The following is a 20,421-nucleotide window of genomic DNA, read 5'->3' on the forward strand; positions in this document are numbered from 1 at the left end:
ATTCATTATTCTAGGTGAATAAAGAGTTTGATCAACTGGAAAACTTTCTAATTTACTGCCTTTACTCTGGATATATCTTTAGGCATTTAGAGGTACACCTATAATTTCCAGGCTTTTGCTTTTTATTTACAGTTGATTTTACTTGCTATTTTAAAAGGATGGTTTGTAATAACCCTCTCTGCAACATGATTTCCATTGCCAGATAAACTGCTTTGTAATTAGAAAACCCAAGCAGTCAATATTCAAGGCCCAATTTGATTGCCTCAAAAATATGTGATGTCTAGTCATAAAAAAACAAAACTAAAATAAGAATGAATAATTATGTTTAAACTCAGATTTAAAATTTGGAAACAAAAATTAAGAATTTATTGAGGACAAATTTCATAGATTGCATGTGTGTGTGTGTGTGTGTGTGTGTGTGTGTGTGTGTGTATCAGTGTGTGTGCATGTTTGCCTGTGTATGCCTTTCACTGTCTATCTGGTATGTGCAACAGTGATATTCTGAAATGCTGCTCTACATGTGATACTAAGCCATTTGCAAAAGGCCACAGAGATACTAATGCTGACCCTAGGTTTGTACACACTTACATCACTGTCCTGAGTCACACTGGACTGAACATGAACTCCATGCACATCAAAGACAGGTAACTCTTAGGAGATGATAATACCCATTACTTTGACCTCCAATGATTAATATAGTAAAAGGCTTAGTTATCACAGAAAACAGGCTGTTAAGCAAAATATATGCAAGCATTCAAATTGTGATGATTTTTATAATCTTTATTTATTTATGTAATATATGTGTGCTTGTCTGTATGTCTGCTAACCAGAAGAGGGTATCAGATCCTGTTATAGCATGGGCTGCCATGTGGCTGCTGGGAAGTGAACTCAGGACCCTTGGAAGAGCGGCCAGTGCTCTTAACCACTGAGCCATTTCTCAAGTCCTGTGTTAGTAATTTTAAAAATAATGATTGAATGATTATGAGGTTCTTAATAGTAAGAACTATTTCTTTATTTGTACCTCCACTGTTCAGCATGAACTTAACACCAAAAATGTATCTATACAATCAATTAGCATTTATTAATAAGCAAATTTAGTTCTACTGAAATATAGCAATCTGAACCAAAAATGAAGAAGAATATTGCAAGGAGAAGCCAGGAATTACTTGCAATGCATTAGAATGTACTATTTATTCAAACTAAATCTAGGATATTTTAACTTTGCAACTTCTTAGTCATTGCAGCTAGTTTATATTACACTATAGAAGAATAACTGTCACTCCAATGTTTTCCTGCCTCTTTATTTCTTATTGTTTTTGACTTCCTTAAAAAAATCTTATTCTGTTTTATAATCACAAATGTAAAGTCTTATACAATTCCAAAATTGTGAAAAATGAACAAGGCATATCACTCAGGAAAAGTTTACTTTATTGGATAAGAACAATAATTTTTGTTAAATCTTGAAGTTGCTAAATTTGCTGAAGAAATAATTCAAAAGTAAATAGTACAGAATAGTTAAAATATATCCATAAAAACCACAGAAGAATAAAAGGAAGCAAGCACAAAGAGCCCACTGCCCCAAAGGGATAGCTGAGCTTAGACTTCACCTAGCACTTTTAGAAACACGCTGCTAAGTGGTTTCCAAAATGTGCATGCTTTCGCCTTTGATTCTCCGTTTTACAACCTTACAGACCTCTAGAATCTGACAGATTTAGATAAATAAACATGGTAGTGGGGGGTAGGGTAGGGGTATGTGAATCGCCAGGGACTGAGTCAGTTGGTAAAATGCTTGACACACAAACACAACAACATGAATTCAATATCTAGCATCTACACAGACAGACAGACAGAAAACACTGGGCATAGTGATCCACGCTTACGGCATCAGTGTACAGGGGGCAGAACCGGGCAGATGCCCTGGGAATTGCTGGATAGCCAAACTAGCCTGTGGAAAACCCTGTCTCAAATCAAAGTGGAGTGCAATCGAGAAGAGGACCAGTATCAACCTCTTGACCTTCTCACACACAGCACACATGTACATGCACACTCACAGACACATATATGAATACATATGCACATTATTTAAAAAAAAAAATAAAGCAGCCAGGAGGTGGAGGTACACACCTTTAATCCCAGCACTGGGGAGGCAGAGGCAGGCAGATTTCTGAGTTTGAAGCCCAGTCTGGTCTACAGAGCTAGTTCCTCAACAGTTAGGCCTGTTACACAGAGAAAACCTGCCTCGAAAAACCAAATAAACAATTAACAAAAAAAATTTTTTTTTTATTTTAGATTTTTTTTTCCAGAGAAAAGTATTTAAGATGTACCCTAATAGTCAACTAGTGAGTCCTGAAACTACTGATAGTACAACAGAAAAGTTAAAGGAGTCTTTGGAATTCCACACCACAGCCTTACACAGTGGGTGGTTCTCGGACTTTTACCTGCATAATATATGTAAAGATCCCACTTAACACAAACTTTCTTTGCTTTTTGGAAGAATGAGTTGTAATAACCTTCTCTGCAACATGACTTCTGTTACCACAGAGGCTGCTCTATAGTCAGGGTACCAAGTTAGCTAACTAGCATTTATAAGTCTAAAACCCAGTGAGGACTAGCCAGGAAGGGACCACCACAGCAGGGACCAAGGGAGGCAGGGCTCAGGTCCTTGGGACTAGTTGAGACACTGTCATAATTTTTATGTTTACAAGGCATAGTTAAGCTTCCTCTCCCATTCATTTGTGCCTCTTCATAAGCCTTTTCATCTCTGATCAGCTACCCTACTAAAAAGAAACGAGGAGTTGACTCAAACCTTAAAGAATTTTCCTAAAGCCAAATAATCCAGCCCATCGGAGCAGTTGAAAACGACACATTGTTTGGCTACAGCTTTTGCTAAATCCTTGGTTGTTTCTGTCTTCCCAGTGCCAGCTGGGCCTTCAGGTGCTCCTCCAAGGTGCAAGTGAAGGGCTCCAAATAAGGTCCTAGGGTAAAAGGAATGGACAGAATCACAAACACAGAGAAAAAGAAGGTTAAATGGGATCCTAACTGCCAGCTCTTCTTTAAAAATTCCATCCTTCCTGTTAACCTCCGACAGTACAATATTTTGTTATTACTTTTACTTCCAAGAGTAGATAGAATATATATATATATATATATATATATATATATATATATATATATGGACAGACGGATGGGCAGGCGGGCAGGTGGGTGGATGGATGGGTAGGTGGGTGGGTAGCTATGTGATGGGTAGATGGATAGATGAATGGGTGGATGCAGGCAGGCAGATAGGATGCATGTGCATAAACATATTTATATACACAACAAATTTAGAGCACATGTACTTCTGGAATTCAGTCCTGACTTCTGGTCAATGTGGAGAATCCAGCTAACTCTGTGAGCACCCAACCCTATTAGAAGAATAAGGGAATATCATTTGGAAGACAATAATTTTAAAATCTACAGCCATCACTTAAAGAATTAAAAGATGTCACCAATGAGGGCATTCAACGATGGAGACTTGATTACGTGCAAATCTGCAGAGATATGTATTATTTGAGTGCTCACCAATAAACACAAGTGCACTTTGGCAATGCAGATATGAAATGATCAGAGTTGAGGGAAAGTGGGATGGAAGCCTGAAATGTTGCTTTATCTCTAACAGGAACCACAGACTCTCCAGCACACAGGGTCAAGCAGAGAAAGGACGAGGAAGCTTGCAAGCTTCATGGAGGTCCTGGTAGCAAACCCACATGGCTCTTCAAGGAGAGAATGGGTCAGATTTCCATATCTCATTGCACATAAGCCAAAACTAAGAAAAAATAATTTTTTTCCCCCTGAACTTGAGAAAATCCTAAAGCCTTCTTCAGAGGTAACTTTGAAAGTGTGGCTAGGTCTACAGCTGGCATCATCTAAGGCAGGAAAGGGAAGCAGCCGTTAATCTAACCATGTTCACAGTGAACCGGAAAGTGGGGGGGGGGGAGTCATTGTTGATTAAGACACATAGTAGCAACACTAGATAAACAGGGACCTGTGAGTTTCATTACAGACACAGCATCCTTCTCTATCCTTTTTGGTTCCTAGTGGTCACAACCCCCCCTCCCCACACACACACACCTTTCTTTCTGAGGCAGAGAAGCCAATTTAAAAGAGACAACTTGAAATTCTACAAAAAAAAAAAAAAAACATTATCCAAAACCTTTTTGAAAACATTGTAATAGGTTACATATCAGAATAAACATAAGGAAATAAAATTATGTGTTAGGAAGTAAATATAAGGGAATTACCCAAAGATTTAGAAGATCAAATATAAGAAAAGTTAAAGGTCACAGAATAAAGGAGGGAGAAAATGGTGAAGAGGTACATTTCAAATGATAATGACTGAGAACCTTCCAGAATGGAAGAAAGGCATCAATAACAAAAACAACAACAAAAATCCCAAGTAACAAAAAAATTAAATAACTTCTAGAAACATTATATCAATAATCAAGGGGGAAAATCTTTTAAAAGACATAACAGAGATAAAGAGAATACTTAAAACAATATTTAATTTTAGTGAACACTATTAAAATAAGTGAATTAAAATAAAAAAAAATTAAGGCTCTGGGGATATAAAACATACAGCATAATTATTTTAATGAGTCCAAATAGGTTGCTAATCATATTACATGTAAGTGAATTACACTTGCTCATGAAACAATGCAGAGAGCCTTTTCCTTTCCATGCAATTAAATCCACTTACCTTGTAATATACGATATCCATCCAGACCTTCCTTACTGCACTCCTTCTCAAGGGATTCCCCCATGAACTCTGTTCCCATCTGGGTAACACACACCTCTGGCATCTAATATTTCCCTCTAGTACCTCAGTACACAGTACAATCTATTGCAGTTGTTTTCTAATCTAACTTCCCCATCTGATGGTAAAACATATGAATGACACAATCTGTGTCTTTTTTATTTTATGAAGCTGAAAACAATAGCATGTTTTTATTTATCGTATCTTCTGCCAAAGTTATTATTACCACATAATGAGATGATACATTGTATTGTTTTCTAGTCATACTCATTTTGATATATAAAAAAGAAGAAGGTATAGACCATCTTTGGTCTATGCTATCAGAGTATATACTTTGTATCTTGAATGAGTGAGTGAAATGTGTGACTCCCCTCACAGTTACAGGGTGTGTGTGTGTGTGTGTGTGTGTGTGTGTGAATATATGTTGACTGCAAGGAGAATCCTATACTGTAACATCTATGAAGGCTTCAGTTGGATATGGCATTCCATCTTAAGCAACACCCTTCTTGTCAGTAGTGTAGCTTCTTGCAGAGAGTATAGTGAGTGTGCCTGCCCGTGCACCAGGCCACCAGCACAAAACAAATAATGGTATTTCTGCAGTTGTCTTGAACTTCATCCTGAACAAATCACCCTAATTTATTCCATGTTCTATAACTCTCATAGACCTATAAGGATGCCCAGTTACTAGCACTATCCTCTACCTGAAAGCCATCATAATTCATAAGCAAACACGTGAGAAGTCATAATGTTCCTCCAAAAGTATCCACAATTCTAAGTATTCTCAAAGAGTCTACTTTAAAACTGAAGTTCAATATATTTTACATAGTGCCTCTTTTAAGCCTTAAAATATGCTGGTAGTGGAGACACGTCAAAAAAATATATATCAGATAGTCTTTATCCATGAAAAAGTTTAATAAAGAATATAAAATATAGCAAGCATGCTTCAACTCATTATGACGAGCAGTAAGATAGAAGAAGAAACCAGGGATGCAACAGGGAAGTTGCATGTATAAATTAACAATGATTATGATAGCATGCACAAGACCTGTGTAAGCTCAAGTCAGATAAAAATCTCATGAAGTCCCATGTTATGAGTTGTTTTTCCTCCACAGATCTGGTCCCACTGCCACACCAGCCCCAGATAATACACAGAGACACTGTATTTGATATAATACTGTTGGCCAGTTACTAGTTTCTTATCGGCTAGCTCTGTCTTAATTATTAACCCATTTCTATTAATCTCAGTATTTCCACGTGGTCTCATCTTACCAGAGAGAGGGGCTGACATTCTACTCTCTCCATCCTCCATGATGCCTCCTCCCTACTACTACCTCTGTCCTCCTAGTTTCCTTGTCCCACCTATCTTGCTTTCCTATTGGCCAACAGTGCTTTATTCATTAACCAATAAGAGAAACATATTTACAGAATGACATCTCCTGTCAGTCCCACCTCTAGCTGAGGAACTATTGGCAACTGGTAGATGCCGACAGAACGAGATCTGGCTTTTGCTTTTGTTTTTTAAATGATGTCACTCCTGGTAGGTCAAATATGTCCCAGGTGATGTCAACATACTCAAGAGCACATGGGCAGAACTAACTGGCTCAATAGATTAAAAAACTAATTAAGAGTTCACAAAGTTGGGTAGGTATGAAATGGTGTGAGGGTGGGTCTAGGAAAAGATGTCAGAGGGGAATGAGTCAAAATATAGTATATTTTATTGTCATCTTCTGAGATATACGCCTGTTAATCTAAGCTAATTTAATACATAAAATGGCTAAATTGTGCCTGAAAAAAAAAGTAAATATTAAGTAACTATGAGATATCAAAGAGGACACACCAAGCAGATGTGTGCACTGTGGATGACTGCAGCAGAAAGATCCAGACGTGGTTCTTTAGGACATAGGCAGTTCAAGTCTATAAATGAACAGGCTGGAAAACGTGGAACATAGAAATAGAACTCTAGAAAATTCAGTATTCAGGAGAAGGAAAGGTAATATACTTCAAATGATCCAAAAAGAAGCCAGAAAGTTTGAGGCAGAAAGGAGGAAAAGGAGAATAGAAAGTGCTAATCACAGCAATGCCCAAGAGCACCCTGGTCCCCAAAAATGAAGAAAAGAAACCAGCAGAGCAGAGAAAATGCAACTGACAGAAGGTTTAAGAAGTGGTGGAAAACAACAAAGATAAATTCGCAGAATGCAAGATAAAAAGACTGAATTACTGTAAACTCATTGATTGGTCTAGAAGGTGATTATAGAAGTTGTTTCCCATCCATCTTTGGATGATGGGGCTTACCTGTAGCAGCGGTCTGTGAGTGGGGTTATGACCAGTCTAGGGGAATTGCCCAGATATTCATAGCCATATCGCAAACCAGCATTGATCATCTTTGTTTCTAAATGATTTTCCTATGGTCAATCAAATCAAATGGAGCTGGTTAGAAAGCAACATATGAAACAATATGAATTCACAAGCTCTTTTAATTAGAACAACAACAATGTAGACTTTTTTATTATTACCTTTCAGGTACCAGTTCAACAATTAGAAAAATTCAACAGCTAGTTTTCTGAATGAGTAGCAGAAGTGAATGGTTTTCACCGGATATTTTAAAATATGTCCCCCCCCCTTTCTCTCCTGTATTATCACTATTTTTCAGTATGCAATATGGCCATTATTGCAATTTTATAGCTGAGGATCTCAGTGCTACAGAGGTAAGTTCCTGGTCTATACTCTGATAAGGGAGTATCTGCCTTCTGAAACATGGATTCCATCACCCATGCTCCCACCAGCAGACACTGTGGCCCTGAAATGGCTTAGACAGTGCCTGCTCTTGAGTGTCCTGAGTGTCCTGCCCATACCTTCTAAGATTTACATGGCAACCTGAGAACTACTGAATCCCTATCTCTCCCACACTCAGCAGGCCACCATAACTGCCCCTGCCCCTCTTCCTTCCCATTTATGTTAAGCATCACCAGACAGCCTAAAAAATTCCTTCCTTATGGATCATGTTTCTGGCTTCTTTAGTGACTAAACCAGACCATAAGACTGACCTGTACATCATGTAGATGCATCAGGAATCTAAAAACACAAGGTTAAGCTGACTAACCCTAACATTTTGTAAATAACAAGCATAATAATGCATTGGAAAGTCCCTAATTTCTGCTCATTTTGTTGCTTTTACATGGACATATATGTTAATATGTAACAATACATTTGAATACAAATACAGGTATGTAAATATAGATATTGATGATAGTAGGTATAGTTATTGGCTGCCTTAATTTTCATTCTGAAAAAACATATATAGAAAGTCATTAGCAAAAGGTCCTGTATTACTGATCTGATTACCCTTCTGATCATGATCAGGTAAGCATGAATTAAAAAGCTATGAGCTGAAATTGTTGTGTGAAACCACTTACTTGCCAGTAATATCTAAGCTGACTTAACCATTCGAAGTCACTCTCATCACTGATTTTCTTTCTGACAAGGTTTGCAAGGACATCTCTAGCATGAACATCCAATACCACAAGGGCTCCCAGAGTAACCCGGTTCTGCTTAGACAATTTGCCACGGACCAATGTAACAATATCATCAATTTGATTGTTACAGTTATCCAAGTAGTCCTCAAGAGCCTGAAAAAAAAAAAAAAAAAGGTACTATTCCCAATGTGATCAGAATCAGAGTGAACAAAAATTTTTTGAACTAGTGTATTTATGCATATATGTGGGTCTCATATATAGATTATGTATGAGATATCTTCTCCATTTTATCATAATTTCTATGTAATTTAAAACTAATCTAATTTTTCTACTGCAAAGGAATTAAGACAGCAAACCCATTCTGGACAACACAGTGGGCAAATGAGGCTCATGTCAGCCTCTTATTTTTCTACTCTCTTCTATTCTCTGTGGTTATGTTGGCATTGTCAATATTATTGCTCCATGGGTCATGAAGGAGGGGAAGAGTTCCAGTCAGAGCCAACCATAGCTCTTCCCAGGGGCTCAACAAACTACTTTTCCTAGTGTAGGAAGAGTTTTCTTTCCCACCTACCAGTTCCCAATTAACAAACATGGAGACTAATTATTAATTTTAAATGCTCAGCCAATAGCTCAGGCTTATTACTAACTAGCTTTTACAATTTATAACCCATTTCTATTACTCTACATTCTGTCATAATGCATTACCTCTCATTCATCTTGCACCTCCTGTTTCCTCTCTGCTGGCAACTCCTCTGACTCTACCCATCTTCCTCCCAGCATTCTCTCTGCCCTGAAAATCCTGCGTAGCTATTGAACGTTTGGCTTTTTATTAAAAAGGGGAGCAATACATTTGTAAGGTGTATAGAGCTCCTCCCTCTCCCTTTTTGTCTAAATAAAAAAGAATACAATAAGTATCTGTGTGGCTATTTGGGAGTAACTGCCCAGACATAAAGAAAGTCCACCTACAAATGGCATTCCAAAGTGGGGCTAGAATTTCCATGTAAGACCTGACAAATACTTAAAAAGGATTCTAAACATACATAAACAGAGTCAAATGCAGATTCTTGGTAACAGCCTTTTCTTGGATAGGCTCTGTTTGCTAGCAGCAAGCAGAGGTGCAGCTTCTTTAAGAGGCAGCTTCCTGGATCAACTCAACATGCCAGGTTTTGTTGACTCCCCATGGGAGGTCTTAATTTTTGGGAGGAGTGGGCGGGGATGGGCTGGGGGAGAAGGCAAGAGGGGTTGGAGGGAGAGCATTACTCAAACATTAAAAAAAAAAAAAAACTGGCATCATGAAATTTGCAGGTAAATAAATGGAACTAGACAAAACCATCCTAAGTGAGGTAACCCAGACTCAGAAAGACAAACACAGTATGTACTCACTCATAAGTAGATACTAGATGTAAAGCAATCGATAATGAAACTACAATCCACAGCTCCAGAGAAGCTAGATAACAAGGAAGATCCTAAGAGGGACACATTGATCACTCTGGGAAGGAGAGTTAGATGAGATCTCCTGGATAAACTGGGAGCAGAGGGGGGCAATAAAGGGAAGGGGATGGGGGGGATGAGAACATGAGGTAATAAGATGGTCAAGTTGGGTGAGGAACAAAGTGAGAGAGCAATGAAAGAGATACCTTGATAGAGATGGTCATTATGGAGTTAGGGGAAAGCCTTGTGCTAGCAAAATTCCCAGTAATACACAAGAAGACTCTTAGCCATGGTGGAGAAGGTGTCTGAACTGGCCTTCCTCTGTAATCAAATTGGTAAATACCCCAACTGTTATCACATCCAGTAATTGATGAGACCAAATGCAGAGATCTACAACCACGCACCAGGCCGAGCTCTGGGAATCCAGTGGAAGAGAGGAAGGAGGGAATATATGAGCAAGGGAGGCCAAGATCATGAAAGGGAAATTTATATAACAGCTGAATCAAGCTCATGGGAACTCATGAACTCTAGACGACCAGCAGCTGTGAAGCCTCCATGGGACTCAACTAGGCTCTCCATATGTGGGAGACAGTTGATTAGCTTGGAATATCAGAGGGGCCCTGTCAGTATTACTAGGATCTATCCCTGGTGCATGAGCCAGTTTGTTAGAGTCCATTCCCTATGGTGGGATGTCATGTTTAGCCTTACTGCAGCAGAGAGGCACCTGGTCCTGCCTCAACTTAAGTGCTAGGCTTTGTCAACTCCCCATGGGAGGCCTTACCCTTTGGAAGGAGTGGATGGAAGCAGTGGGCTGGGGTGGGGGAGGTGAGGAGGGGGAGGAGGAGTTGGAGGGAGAACTGTGGTTGAAATGTAAAATGAAATTTAAAAACAAACAAATAATATTTAATAATCTAAGGCTTTTCATGACCCTGAGACACCTAAACTCCTGACAATACCAATTTACTTCAGAGAAGATGATGGGCATCGAAGAAACTCCATGTGAAGTTTGCTTTCTTTCCGGTAAAAGAGAACCACTGGGAAAAGAAACTGTTCTTGCTTCAATTTTTGACAATATACCATCAAAACTGGACCAGCAGTACCCAAAAAATGGTAACTGTAAAACTTTGCCATGGCAAGGTAGGACAGTCCTTTAAAATTTCCTACTTCACAAAACAATCTTTCAAATATACTAGGCTTGAAGGGAAAAATTGGATGCCCAACATTACAGAACAACTTTGGACACTGTTCAGGCAGCCAGATGTCCCTGTAATTAGGTAATATCACATCCTTCTGGGGGTCTTTGTTAGAGTTAAAGACTAAATAATCAGACTTAAAGTTTTCCTTAGTTATGATAGGAAGCAAATTAGGTAGAAAACTTTAGGCTCACCAAGATAGGGTAGATAATTGAGTATTTTCTCTAAATTTGTCAAATGCAAATGGACTAGATTTGTATTTGTAATTCTTAATTAATACCTGTTTTGTTGTACATAATTTTATTATGGTAAAATTAAAATTTCCTTTTTAATAAGACAAAAGGGGAAAATGCTGTGGAATAATTCTTTTGTACATTGTAAAGATTTTTTTTCAATTGAATTGGTTTAATAAAAAGCTGACTTGCTAGTAGCTAGGCAGAAGTATAGGTTGGTCAACCAAACTAAAGAGAAGAAGGGCAGAGTCAGAAGAGTTGCCAGCCAGATGGAGAGGAAGCAAAACATGCTAGAGAGGTAAATCCATTATTCTCTGGGCAGCACATAGAGTAACAGAAATGGGTAAATTAAGTTATAAGAGATAGTAATAAGCCTGAGCTAGCAGCCAAGTATTTATAATTAATAAGACTATCTGAATGGTTATTTGGGAGTGGGCTGTTAGGACAAAAAAACTCCATCCACACCTTAGACTGTGGCTCTGTCACTCTAAGCTACTGAAAAATGTCATCCTCTCAACAGAGACTTGTAGAGATGAGAGATAGGCAGGGAAAGTGACTCTAGGAAGTGATGGGACACTTGGGCCACCTCTTTCTCCCTTTGATGTCATAGGTCCTCCAAGCATTCTTCCATAAACTTGCTACATGGGTTTGAAATATTAGTGATCTTATGGTTAAAACATTATTTGCATGTGTCCCTTGATGTTTTGTGTGCTGGAGGCTTGATTTCCACTGTGGCAGAGCAGAGTTGGTGGAAGCTGTGAAGTCTTATGGATGGTAACAGGCTGTGAACATTACTCTCCAGGGATTAAGCAAGTCATGTGGAACTGAATTTATCCCCATGAGAATGGTTTGTATTCTGCATTGGATATAAAATATTCACTCAGAGGGCTTGGTTGTTGGTGATGACATTTTTGGGATGTGGTAGAAACCTCAGGAGGTGGGAATTATTGAAGGAGGTAGATCGATGGGGTGTGTCCTTAAAAGATACAATGGATATATACCTCTCCCCTCTTCCTCCCCTCTTCTCTTTTCTTTCCTTCTCTCTTTCTTCTTTCCTTCCTTCATTCCTTCCTTCCTTTCTTTCTTCTTCCTTTCCCTCTCTCTGTTTTTCCCTGAACCAAAAATAAATCATTCTTCCTCTCAGCTTATTATTTAAGGTATTTTGTCACAGTGATGGAAGGCTTTAAATAACATTTTGTTATTTAAAGGGAAGCTTGGCCTCTTATCAGTCCCTGTTGTTTTTCTTATACTATATCTCTTTCTCTTGTTCACCCTCTGGCCATGGTGCTGTCCACCATGTTGTGATTAACCAAAAGGCGCTCACCAGAGTGGCCAAAAACAGATAGGGCTGCCTAAATCTTGGACTTGTAGCCTACAGATATAGTAGAAGTAACCTCTTTTCTGTATGAAGTATCTACCTTCTGGAATTTTCTTAAGCAACAAAAAGGAGCAAAGATATAATAATGATAATAAAAACTATAATAATGATAATAAATAATAATAGTAGATAATGCCAAGTGATTTGGTTTATCTCGCACTAAGGTAAATTCTAAGGAATTGGCTGGCTTTTTCAATAGATGAGAAAATTCAGAACTGGAAGAGGATTTACAATGAAAGTAAATTGAAATCAATGAAAAGTAATATGTTTAAGGGAATTGTCAATATGTTCCAGCAGACTGGTGGCCAATTTCTCTACTCTCATAATTTTTAATAAATTTTGTATGCTAAGGAGTTTATTTTAGGTCTGTTGTTAAGAGGCAACAATTAAACCAAGAAGCCAGCTTCTGAGCATGTGAACAGTTTAGAGAACCAAACTGGGGACAAGACATGTCTTCCTTGAAGATTTTCATCATTTTAATTTTAATTATTACTTTTGCAAAAGCTCTTTATTCAAGCTCTTGGGGCTTAAACGCCATTTCATTTCTATTATTTACATGAGTGATTTACTTCTTATGTAATGAAAAATTAACTTCTTTTCCACCCATGTTTAACCATAGAAGTGTTTAAGTTCTTGAATCCAATTAGTAAACTTCACTATAATTAGTAGTTAAATCAGTAAAGACAGTTTTGGATCCTATCATGTAAGGTTCATCTTCATCCTCTCATCAGTACCATTTGGCATCTCTCGGCCCCCTTACAGTTTTAATATTCTACCACAACATAGATACACATTTAACATTTAGACATATTGAGTGTACATACTAACCCATAGAAATTTATTTGTACTAGAATAATGTATTTTACTGCAACAAAACAATAATGTTAGAATTGAAATTTGGCTCCAAAATACTAAAAACCAAGCTCTTTTGGAATGATGCTATATTATCAGTGAGAATTTAATCAACTAAACTGGAGAAAATGTTTTAATAAAATGATGTTTTCATCACATTTTATTCCTTGTCAATGTTCTTACAGTGAGCCAGTAATGCTAATGGTAACTATCACTGTGGTCTCTGGAATTGGTTATTTTTGTCAGGCCTAGATCCTTCTCTATTTGACCCCCAATAAACTAACTCAAAATCCCATTCATACTTTCAATATCCCACCAAGCTTTACAACAGTGACATTTCTTCAATTTATCTTAAAGACCCTCTAACAACTCCCATGGTCCCATTTCACAATCAGCACTTATTGAAAGGGGAAATGGCCACACGGATGGGAACACGTACTGTGGGTACAGTGGTGTAGGAAACTATCATTGTTTTAAGTTTCTGGAATCTATGTGTTCGCAGAATCATCTGCCACTCAACCAACTCAGCAGTTTCAAATGGAAACCACTCATTAATTAGGAGAAAATTATCAACATACAGAATATTAAATGAACATAGTAGCGACATCCAGGGACCCCACAGGCTTACTGCTGCCAGGGAAACTCTATGCTCTGGCATTCTGGCACCTGAAAACCTTTGACCTTGACCTATATCCCCATACTTTTTCCTTCCTGCAGAAAAGTAGTGAGTGGCACGTTGGTGAGGTGCAGTGACTTACACATGCATGCCTCCATCCTTTCCTGTTGGGAATCTGCTTGCCTAAAGAGGACAAGCTGTCTTCTCAAACTCCAACACTTACTTGGCTTTCAGCAGTGCCTTACAGTGATATTAAATTCCTCACCAAAAATAGACATAAAACTAGCTGCTTTAAACTAAGGATCACTAACTACAAGGTTTCAGTTGATCCATTGGTCAATTACAAGTTGGCTCACTTGAACTCTTACTTCAAGTATAGTAAGAGTGTCTTACTGACTAAGGCCTGCCCATTAAATGGGACCTTTTCAGTAGACTGTTAAAGAGGCTACAATCTGCAGCTAGGGAGATTACAGCCCCAGGGGAAAACCCACTACTATCATTCTGCTAAGAGGACACAGCAATAAAATGATTCCTAATGATTTATTGCCATGCCCATAGATCAGTACACTGCTCAGCCTTCATCAAAGAAACTACTTCTTACAGTAGACAGTGATTAATACAGAGACCACAACTGGTCAACATGCAGAGAACACAACTCTTTCTCGACTCTAGTGTTAACCCTAAATGGGAGTGCTCTCCCCGCTCCCACATACACTCCAAGCATGGCTAAGAGGAGTGAGCACCCTCACCCCCACCCAGCTGAGAAGCTACTGGCACTTGATTGGTGCTTAGAGAGGGAGAGTCGGTTTTCTTCAATGGTGTGAAACTTGGTACATAGATCACACTCCAGGGGTAGGTCTCACAGCTGGAAGTAGTTAAGCAATATGAACTGGACTTGAGAGTTTAAAAGAAAAACAAAAAGGCCCCACCCATTTAAATTGACAAGAATGGGAAAGAGCTCTGCAATGTTGACTGGACTGATACATACATTATTATAGTATTGCTGGGAAAAATGAGTCCAGTATAAAGACTAAAATATGCCAAATAGGCTTTCTTTAACTTTCTCTGCCATTCCCCAAAGCTCAAAGACAAACAAAAGCTAATAAAGTGAATTTATAGAGGAAGCAGGAAATCTTTCACTTCATTTGTTTCCTAGCTGAGTCCATTCCTAAAACAAAGTCTGGGATAATGTAGACATTCACAGTATTTGTGATGAATGGAGAAATGTTAAACATTCAAAAAAAAAAAAAAAAAAAAAAAAAAAAAGAAAGAAAAAAAGAAAAAGAACAGATTACTGTAAGTGTAATGCATAATTTTGTTTTTTTAAATTAATAGCAGCTATCCAAATAATAATGTTAAGCTCATATATTCAAATATATTTGACTATTTGGTATTAAGCAGAATTCAAAATACTCATATTCAAAATACTCATATTCAAAATCAGTACATTAAAAATAACAATGGTCAAGATAAGTGAACTGATGTCTTTATAGGCATCAGTTTTACTTAGGGCCCAAAAGAGAATTCTATTATTCCATACCTCCATACTTCTGAGCTTTGTAACTTCCTAGGTCTTCTTACCATCCTATTTGTAAAGGCATAAAACTGTGCAAACAACAAGGCTGGGAACTCACCCTTAACTCTCACATGATGGGAACAAACAAATGATTTAGATACAAATCTTGAATAACAATGTATATGTTTTCTATGCATCTTATTTTTAAAACTTGTAACTTGGCTTACAGCAAAAAGTGTATTTTTAAATGAATTATCTTCATTTTGTACTTTAGGGTGAGTATATTTTTTGTATCACAACTATTTTCTAAATTCTGGAAAATGTGGGTAAGAAAAGCTTACCTGTTGCCCGTTAGGTATAGAGGTTTGTACTTCTACTGTCCAAAAGGTTTGAGATACACAGAGAACAGTCTGTCCCGGCCACTCTCTTACCCAATTAATTCGTTCATTTTTTGTATAGGCAAGAATTGCATCTCCAATCACCTAAATTTTTTTAAAAAAGATAAAAATGAACATTCTGAGAGTAAGATAGACATTGAAGAGCTGAACTATTAAACTAAATTGATTCACACCACTTACCTTTTTACAATGTCCTTATCCAGTTGATAAACTTATAGAAAACGTGAGTAAATTAACTTCTACTTAAATACAAGGTAATTCATATGGGCAGACATATTAGATATTATTGTTGAGCATCATCAATCTGTACAAAGCACACTTGTCAAATTGTTATTTTATTATAGCCAAAGATATCATAGATGCATTTGGGTTGACACATTTGTATAATTTTGGTACAAAGTATAAATTCAATTAATTTTAAAATTTAAATTTTAAATTAATTTAAAATTTAAAAGTTGTGGCACATGATTCTTGCTCAATTAAATCAGGTCTCCATGCAATCTTGTGTGTGTGTGTGTGTGTGTGTGCGCGCGCACGTGCGCTCGCGTGTACACGCACGCACACATGCGCGCACACACACGCACACCTACACATAGGCCTCTTGAGTTTCAGACTTTAATTCCTTCTCTGGTCTGATGCACAAGACAATGATGATGGACACATGGGACAGATGGACAGTTCTCTTTATGGAAAGGCAAAGACAATAAAGTTTAACCTATGGTGTTTGTTGCACATTTTTCAGTGGGCTGATATATCTACTTTTTTTTTTTTTTTTTTTTTTTTTTTACAAGATAGCAAAGGGAAACACTCTCCTCTGTCATACATAACAACCAAAACTAGCAACATCCCCTGGAAGTGATGTTTACTTCAGTGTTTTAAGTTCAGAAGGGACTATCAAAATTAGAGTTTCCAGAGAAATATATAACAAGTTAAAACTTTGTAGACAACTGGTTTAGCTGGATATTTATGTAACAATGCCAATGCCAAGAGATAACTGCCAATGGTAGCAACTTTTTTTTTTTTCAAGGCAGTGTGTCTTTGTATAGCATTGGCTGTCCTGAACTTGCTCTGTAGACTATGCTAGGCTCAAATTAAACCACAGGAAGTATAGAGGAAAGAAAACAGGTAAAGAATGGAAGAAGCAATGAAGACACCAGGCACTTCAGACACAGGACCCAAGCTTAATCTAACCTGAAAGTCTCCTCCTCTCTCAAGGGTTAGCCCTCATGGTACCAGATGTTGCCATGCAAGCTTGAAAAGAAGGAAAGCAACCAACAGTTCTATGCAGCATAAACCACGTCAATGACCAGCATGCCAAGATATGCCTAAGAGTGCAGTAGTGGCACGCATACATTGATAGTAACCAATGGCTCTCTAACTTGACTTAATGCCCTTTCAATATAAAAGAAATCATTCCTGGTATTGAAAACCTAACCAGCTACCTGGGGCTAGAGACATCACAGATATTAGAGGAGGATCTACAATTGTCACCAGCATAATCTCTAACTATATTCTAAAAATTGATCCTTATACCTACAGATAAATATAAAAATATAGTTCTCACCCCTCAGCAAGGAAACTTCTCTTGTCAACAAATGGAGATTAAAAGCCCATAAATGGTCAAACTTCAGAGTTGTGGACCCATCCCCAACTAATATATCTACCATACAACTTCTGCACTCATGGCTCAGAGATCATTGTGGAAGAGGAGGCAGGAAGAATGTAAGGGCCTGAAGAACAGAGAGTTTGCTGTGAGCTGTGCCTCCTAGACATGAAGTCTCACCAACATGGTGCCTACACATAACTGAACAAGAATAACATCAATAGAGATGCTAATGTATAAGGGAGAAAAGCCCACAGACTCAACCCTACACCAAGAACTGCAGGCAACAACTTAATGCTGAGAGAAGAGCATATTAATTGGTTACCCAATGCCAAATGACCAGCCCTGAAAACACACATATGAGTAACATCATACATACTAAATAGATTATATTATGTATTTAAGAACCCATACAGCAACAATTAAATTAAATTAAATATCAGAAAAATTAAAGAAAAAAGGTATTGAGTATTGTTGTAGGCTATTTGATCACACTGTGAACCCCGAGATTGTGTTGTTTACTGGAACAACCCCTTTTTGGTTGTGTTGTAGCTCAGCCCTAGCACACATCTATAATCCAAGAGCCTTCTGCTTGAATACTGTAAATTAATAAGTTAAATAAAGTCAACCATGTGTTAAGAGGTAGAGCAAGCCACCAGCTGACAGGAAAAAAAAACCATAGAGTAAGAGGGAGTCAGGAGAATGAAGAGAGGGACACAGGAAGTAGGAGGGAGGGACACTGAGTTGGAGGAGTTTTGTTTGAGACAGAGTAGGAGAAAGCTTTCTTCCTGAGACATTGGTGGAGGAGGAAGGTAAGCTGGGTGCTTTCTCTGCCTCTGTGAGCTAGCAGCCTTTCACCCCAACATCTGACTCCCAAGTCTTTATTGGTAAAATTGAACAATTGAGATTTAGTTAAAAAGAGCAGAATTTGGAAGAAAGCCAGGTGAGTATGGGACAGGGGACATAAATGGGAGAGATTGGAAGGAGAAAAGGAAAAAAAAAAAAAAAAAAAGGAAAATTACATAACCTCAAAAAATTATATTATTAAAAACAAAACAATGTCAGGAACAAAGGATAGAAGAGCACAGCAGAGAAAGTTAAAATGGAGTATACATATTCTAAAAGGTCACTGTGGGTACCAGGAGAAATTAACTAACATTTAAATCATACAAATGGATTGATTCTTCATAGTTTGATGGGCATATACCATATAATATATATATACACATATATAATTCATATAAATATATATGTACATATATATCACTCTTTTAAGTATGCAAATACAAATAATATATATACCTCCTATTTATATTACATTTGCTTATATATTTTACTAATAAAATTTTACACATGAACATTTTGGAAAGACAAACATTTTCTACACAATTTCTTGTTGCCACATTTTAGCACTGAAGTGACAGCCACACTATTTCCTCTAAGCATTCTACCAACAGGAATTAAAAGGAAAACTGAATAGCAATAGATACATCTACAATATCCGGCTGTCTCTGCATATCATGTCACCTGACAAGCTATGCAACCTAATGCCGTTAATCAGTGGTCACTGTGGAATTCATCTCCATTGCTAACAGCAATATAAGCAATCATGTTATTTGTCAATATTTACCAATACTGACCAAGTAAAACCCATCCTCTCTGGCCTGGGGTCAAGTATATTAGTTACCACAAGAAAATAAATGACTCAATCAATGAAACCTGCCACAGGCAAAGGGGCAATCATTCAGGAAAAGGATCAACTGGGGAGGGTCCAAGTCTAAATGATTTAATGTACATTTGCCAAAAGATTTATTTAGGATTATAACATTGTAACACATGATGGCATTAAACACTTCAGTTTGAAGTAATTTCTCCAATACTGCTAAGGACTGAGGAAGCGAACGGAGTACCAGCATTCTTCCATGTTGTGACAGACACACTGTGAGCTCAAACCAGAGTAAACAAAAACCCTTCCTTCTTCAAACTGCTTTTGTCAACTATTCTATCATAGCAACAAGTAACCAATACATTATTAATTAGACTTTAGTAGTCTAATTAATGCCTCAGCTCCTCCCTAAAGTCTACTTATCAGTGACATGCCTGTAGCAACATAAGTAGTCTATCATATTTTTCTAAAAACAATAAATATTACCAATTACCTTGTGAATGGACTTAATCATAACTCTCTCTAACTCAACCAGCCACTTTTCCACTTGACCCCTGGCTTTGACCGTTGAGATGGTGTCTACAAGTTCCACAACTTCTCCTTCGCTACTCTTCATATGTGTAATGTCTAAATTTTCTGTAAATTCCACCTTTGCAATTCCTTCAAAGCATTTCTTCAGATGAGGCTGTACTCTGTTGTGAAAAAAAAAATTAAACAGTTGATCAAAGTAATGTGGTACCTACCATGTCAGGCTTCTTTGTCCACTAATCTTCACTTCAAATTGACAAACGTGTACAAGGTAGTGGGTATATGTTTACTTTCAATAGAATGAGTTGAAAGGCGCTAAGAGTAGCACAATGTACAACCCAGTCTTAGCTACAGCCCTCTATAAGGTCTTCAAGTACCATAAGCCAGCCTTCCAGGGCTCAGCCATTTCCAGTGGAATCTTTGACGATATGGAAACTCATGGACTAGGTTAGTGGTTCAGCAGGTCTGGCATGCCCGCCATCTTTCTAGGCACTATGACACAGACTATGACTGATACCTCACTTTAGCACATTTTCAGCTTCATTTATCTTTAAATGGGCAAAAAAGAAGCAGTGAATAATATTTAGGTGGAAATGCAAGCCTAATTTATCTTAGTCGTCTAGACCCTGTGACTCTGTGTAGGCACAAGAGACACAATAAAAAAAAAAAAAAAACTGATAAGAACATTTATTCACTACCTGCTTTAAATTAGATTCTTTCCTAAGAATTGAGAAACAAAAAC

At 37.7% G+C, this 20,421-nt stretch overlaps 1 protein-coding gene across 1 annotated transcript in view; it reads right to left on the reverse strand.

Annotated features, from left to right (window-relative positions):
* Dnah7 (dynein axonemal heavy chain 7) overlaps positions 1 to 20,421 on the reverse strand; it is a 201,071-nt gene that overhangs the window by 122,719 nt on the left and 57,931 nt on the right. Inside the window, exons 17-21 of the mRNA XM_051190199.1 lie at positions 19,645 to 19,843; positions 15,826 to 15,966; positions 8,206 to 8,418; positions 7,085 to 7,194; positions 2,807 to 2,975 (exon numbers count right to left, since the gene is read on the reverse strand). Of these exons, the coding sequence (XP_051046156.1) occupies positions 2,807 to 2,975; positions 7,085 to 7,194; positions 8,206 to 8,418; positions 15,826 to 15,966; positions 19,645 to 19,843 (832 nt within the window). The remainder of the gene's footprint in view (positions 1 to 2,806; positions 2,976 to 7,084; positions 7,195 to 8,205; positions 8,419 to 15,825; positions 15,967 to 19,644; positions 19,844 to 20,421) is intronic.

Source organism: Phodopus roborovskii, unplaced genomic scaffold, assembly GCF_943737965.1.
Source record: "Phodopus roborovskii unplaced genomic scaffold, PHOROB, whole genome shotgun sequence".
Classification (NCBI taxonomy): domain Eukaryota; kingdom Metazoa; phylum Chordata; class Mammalia; order Rodentia; family Cricetidae; genus Phodopus; species Phodopus roborovskii.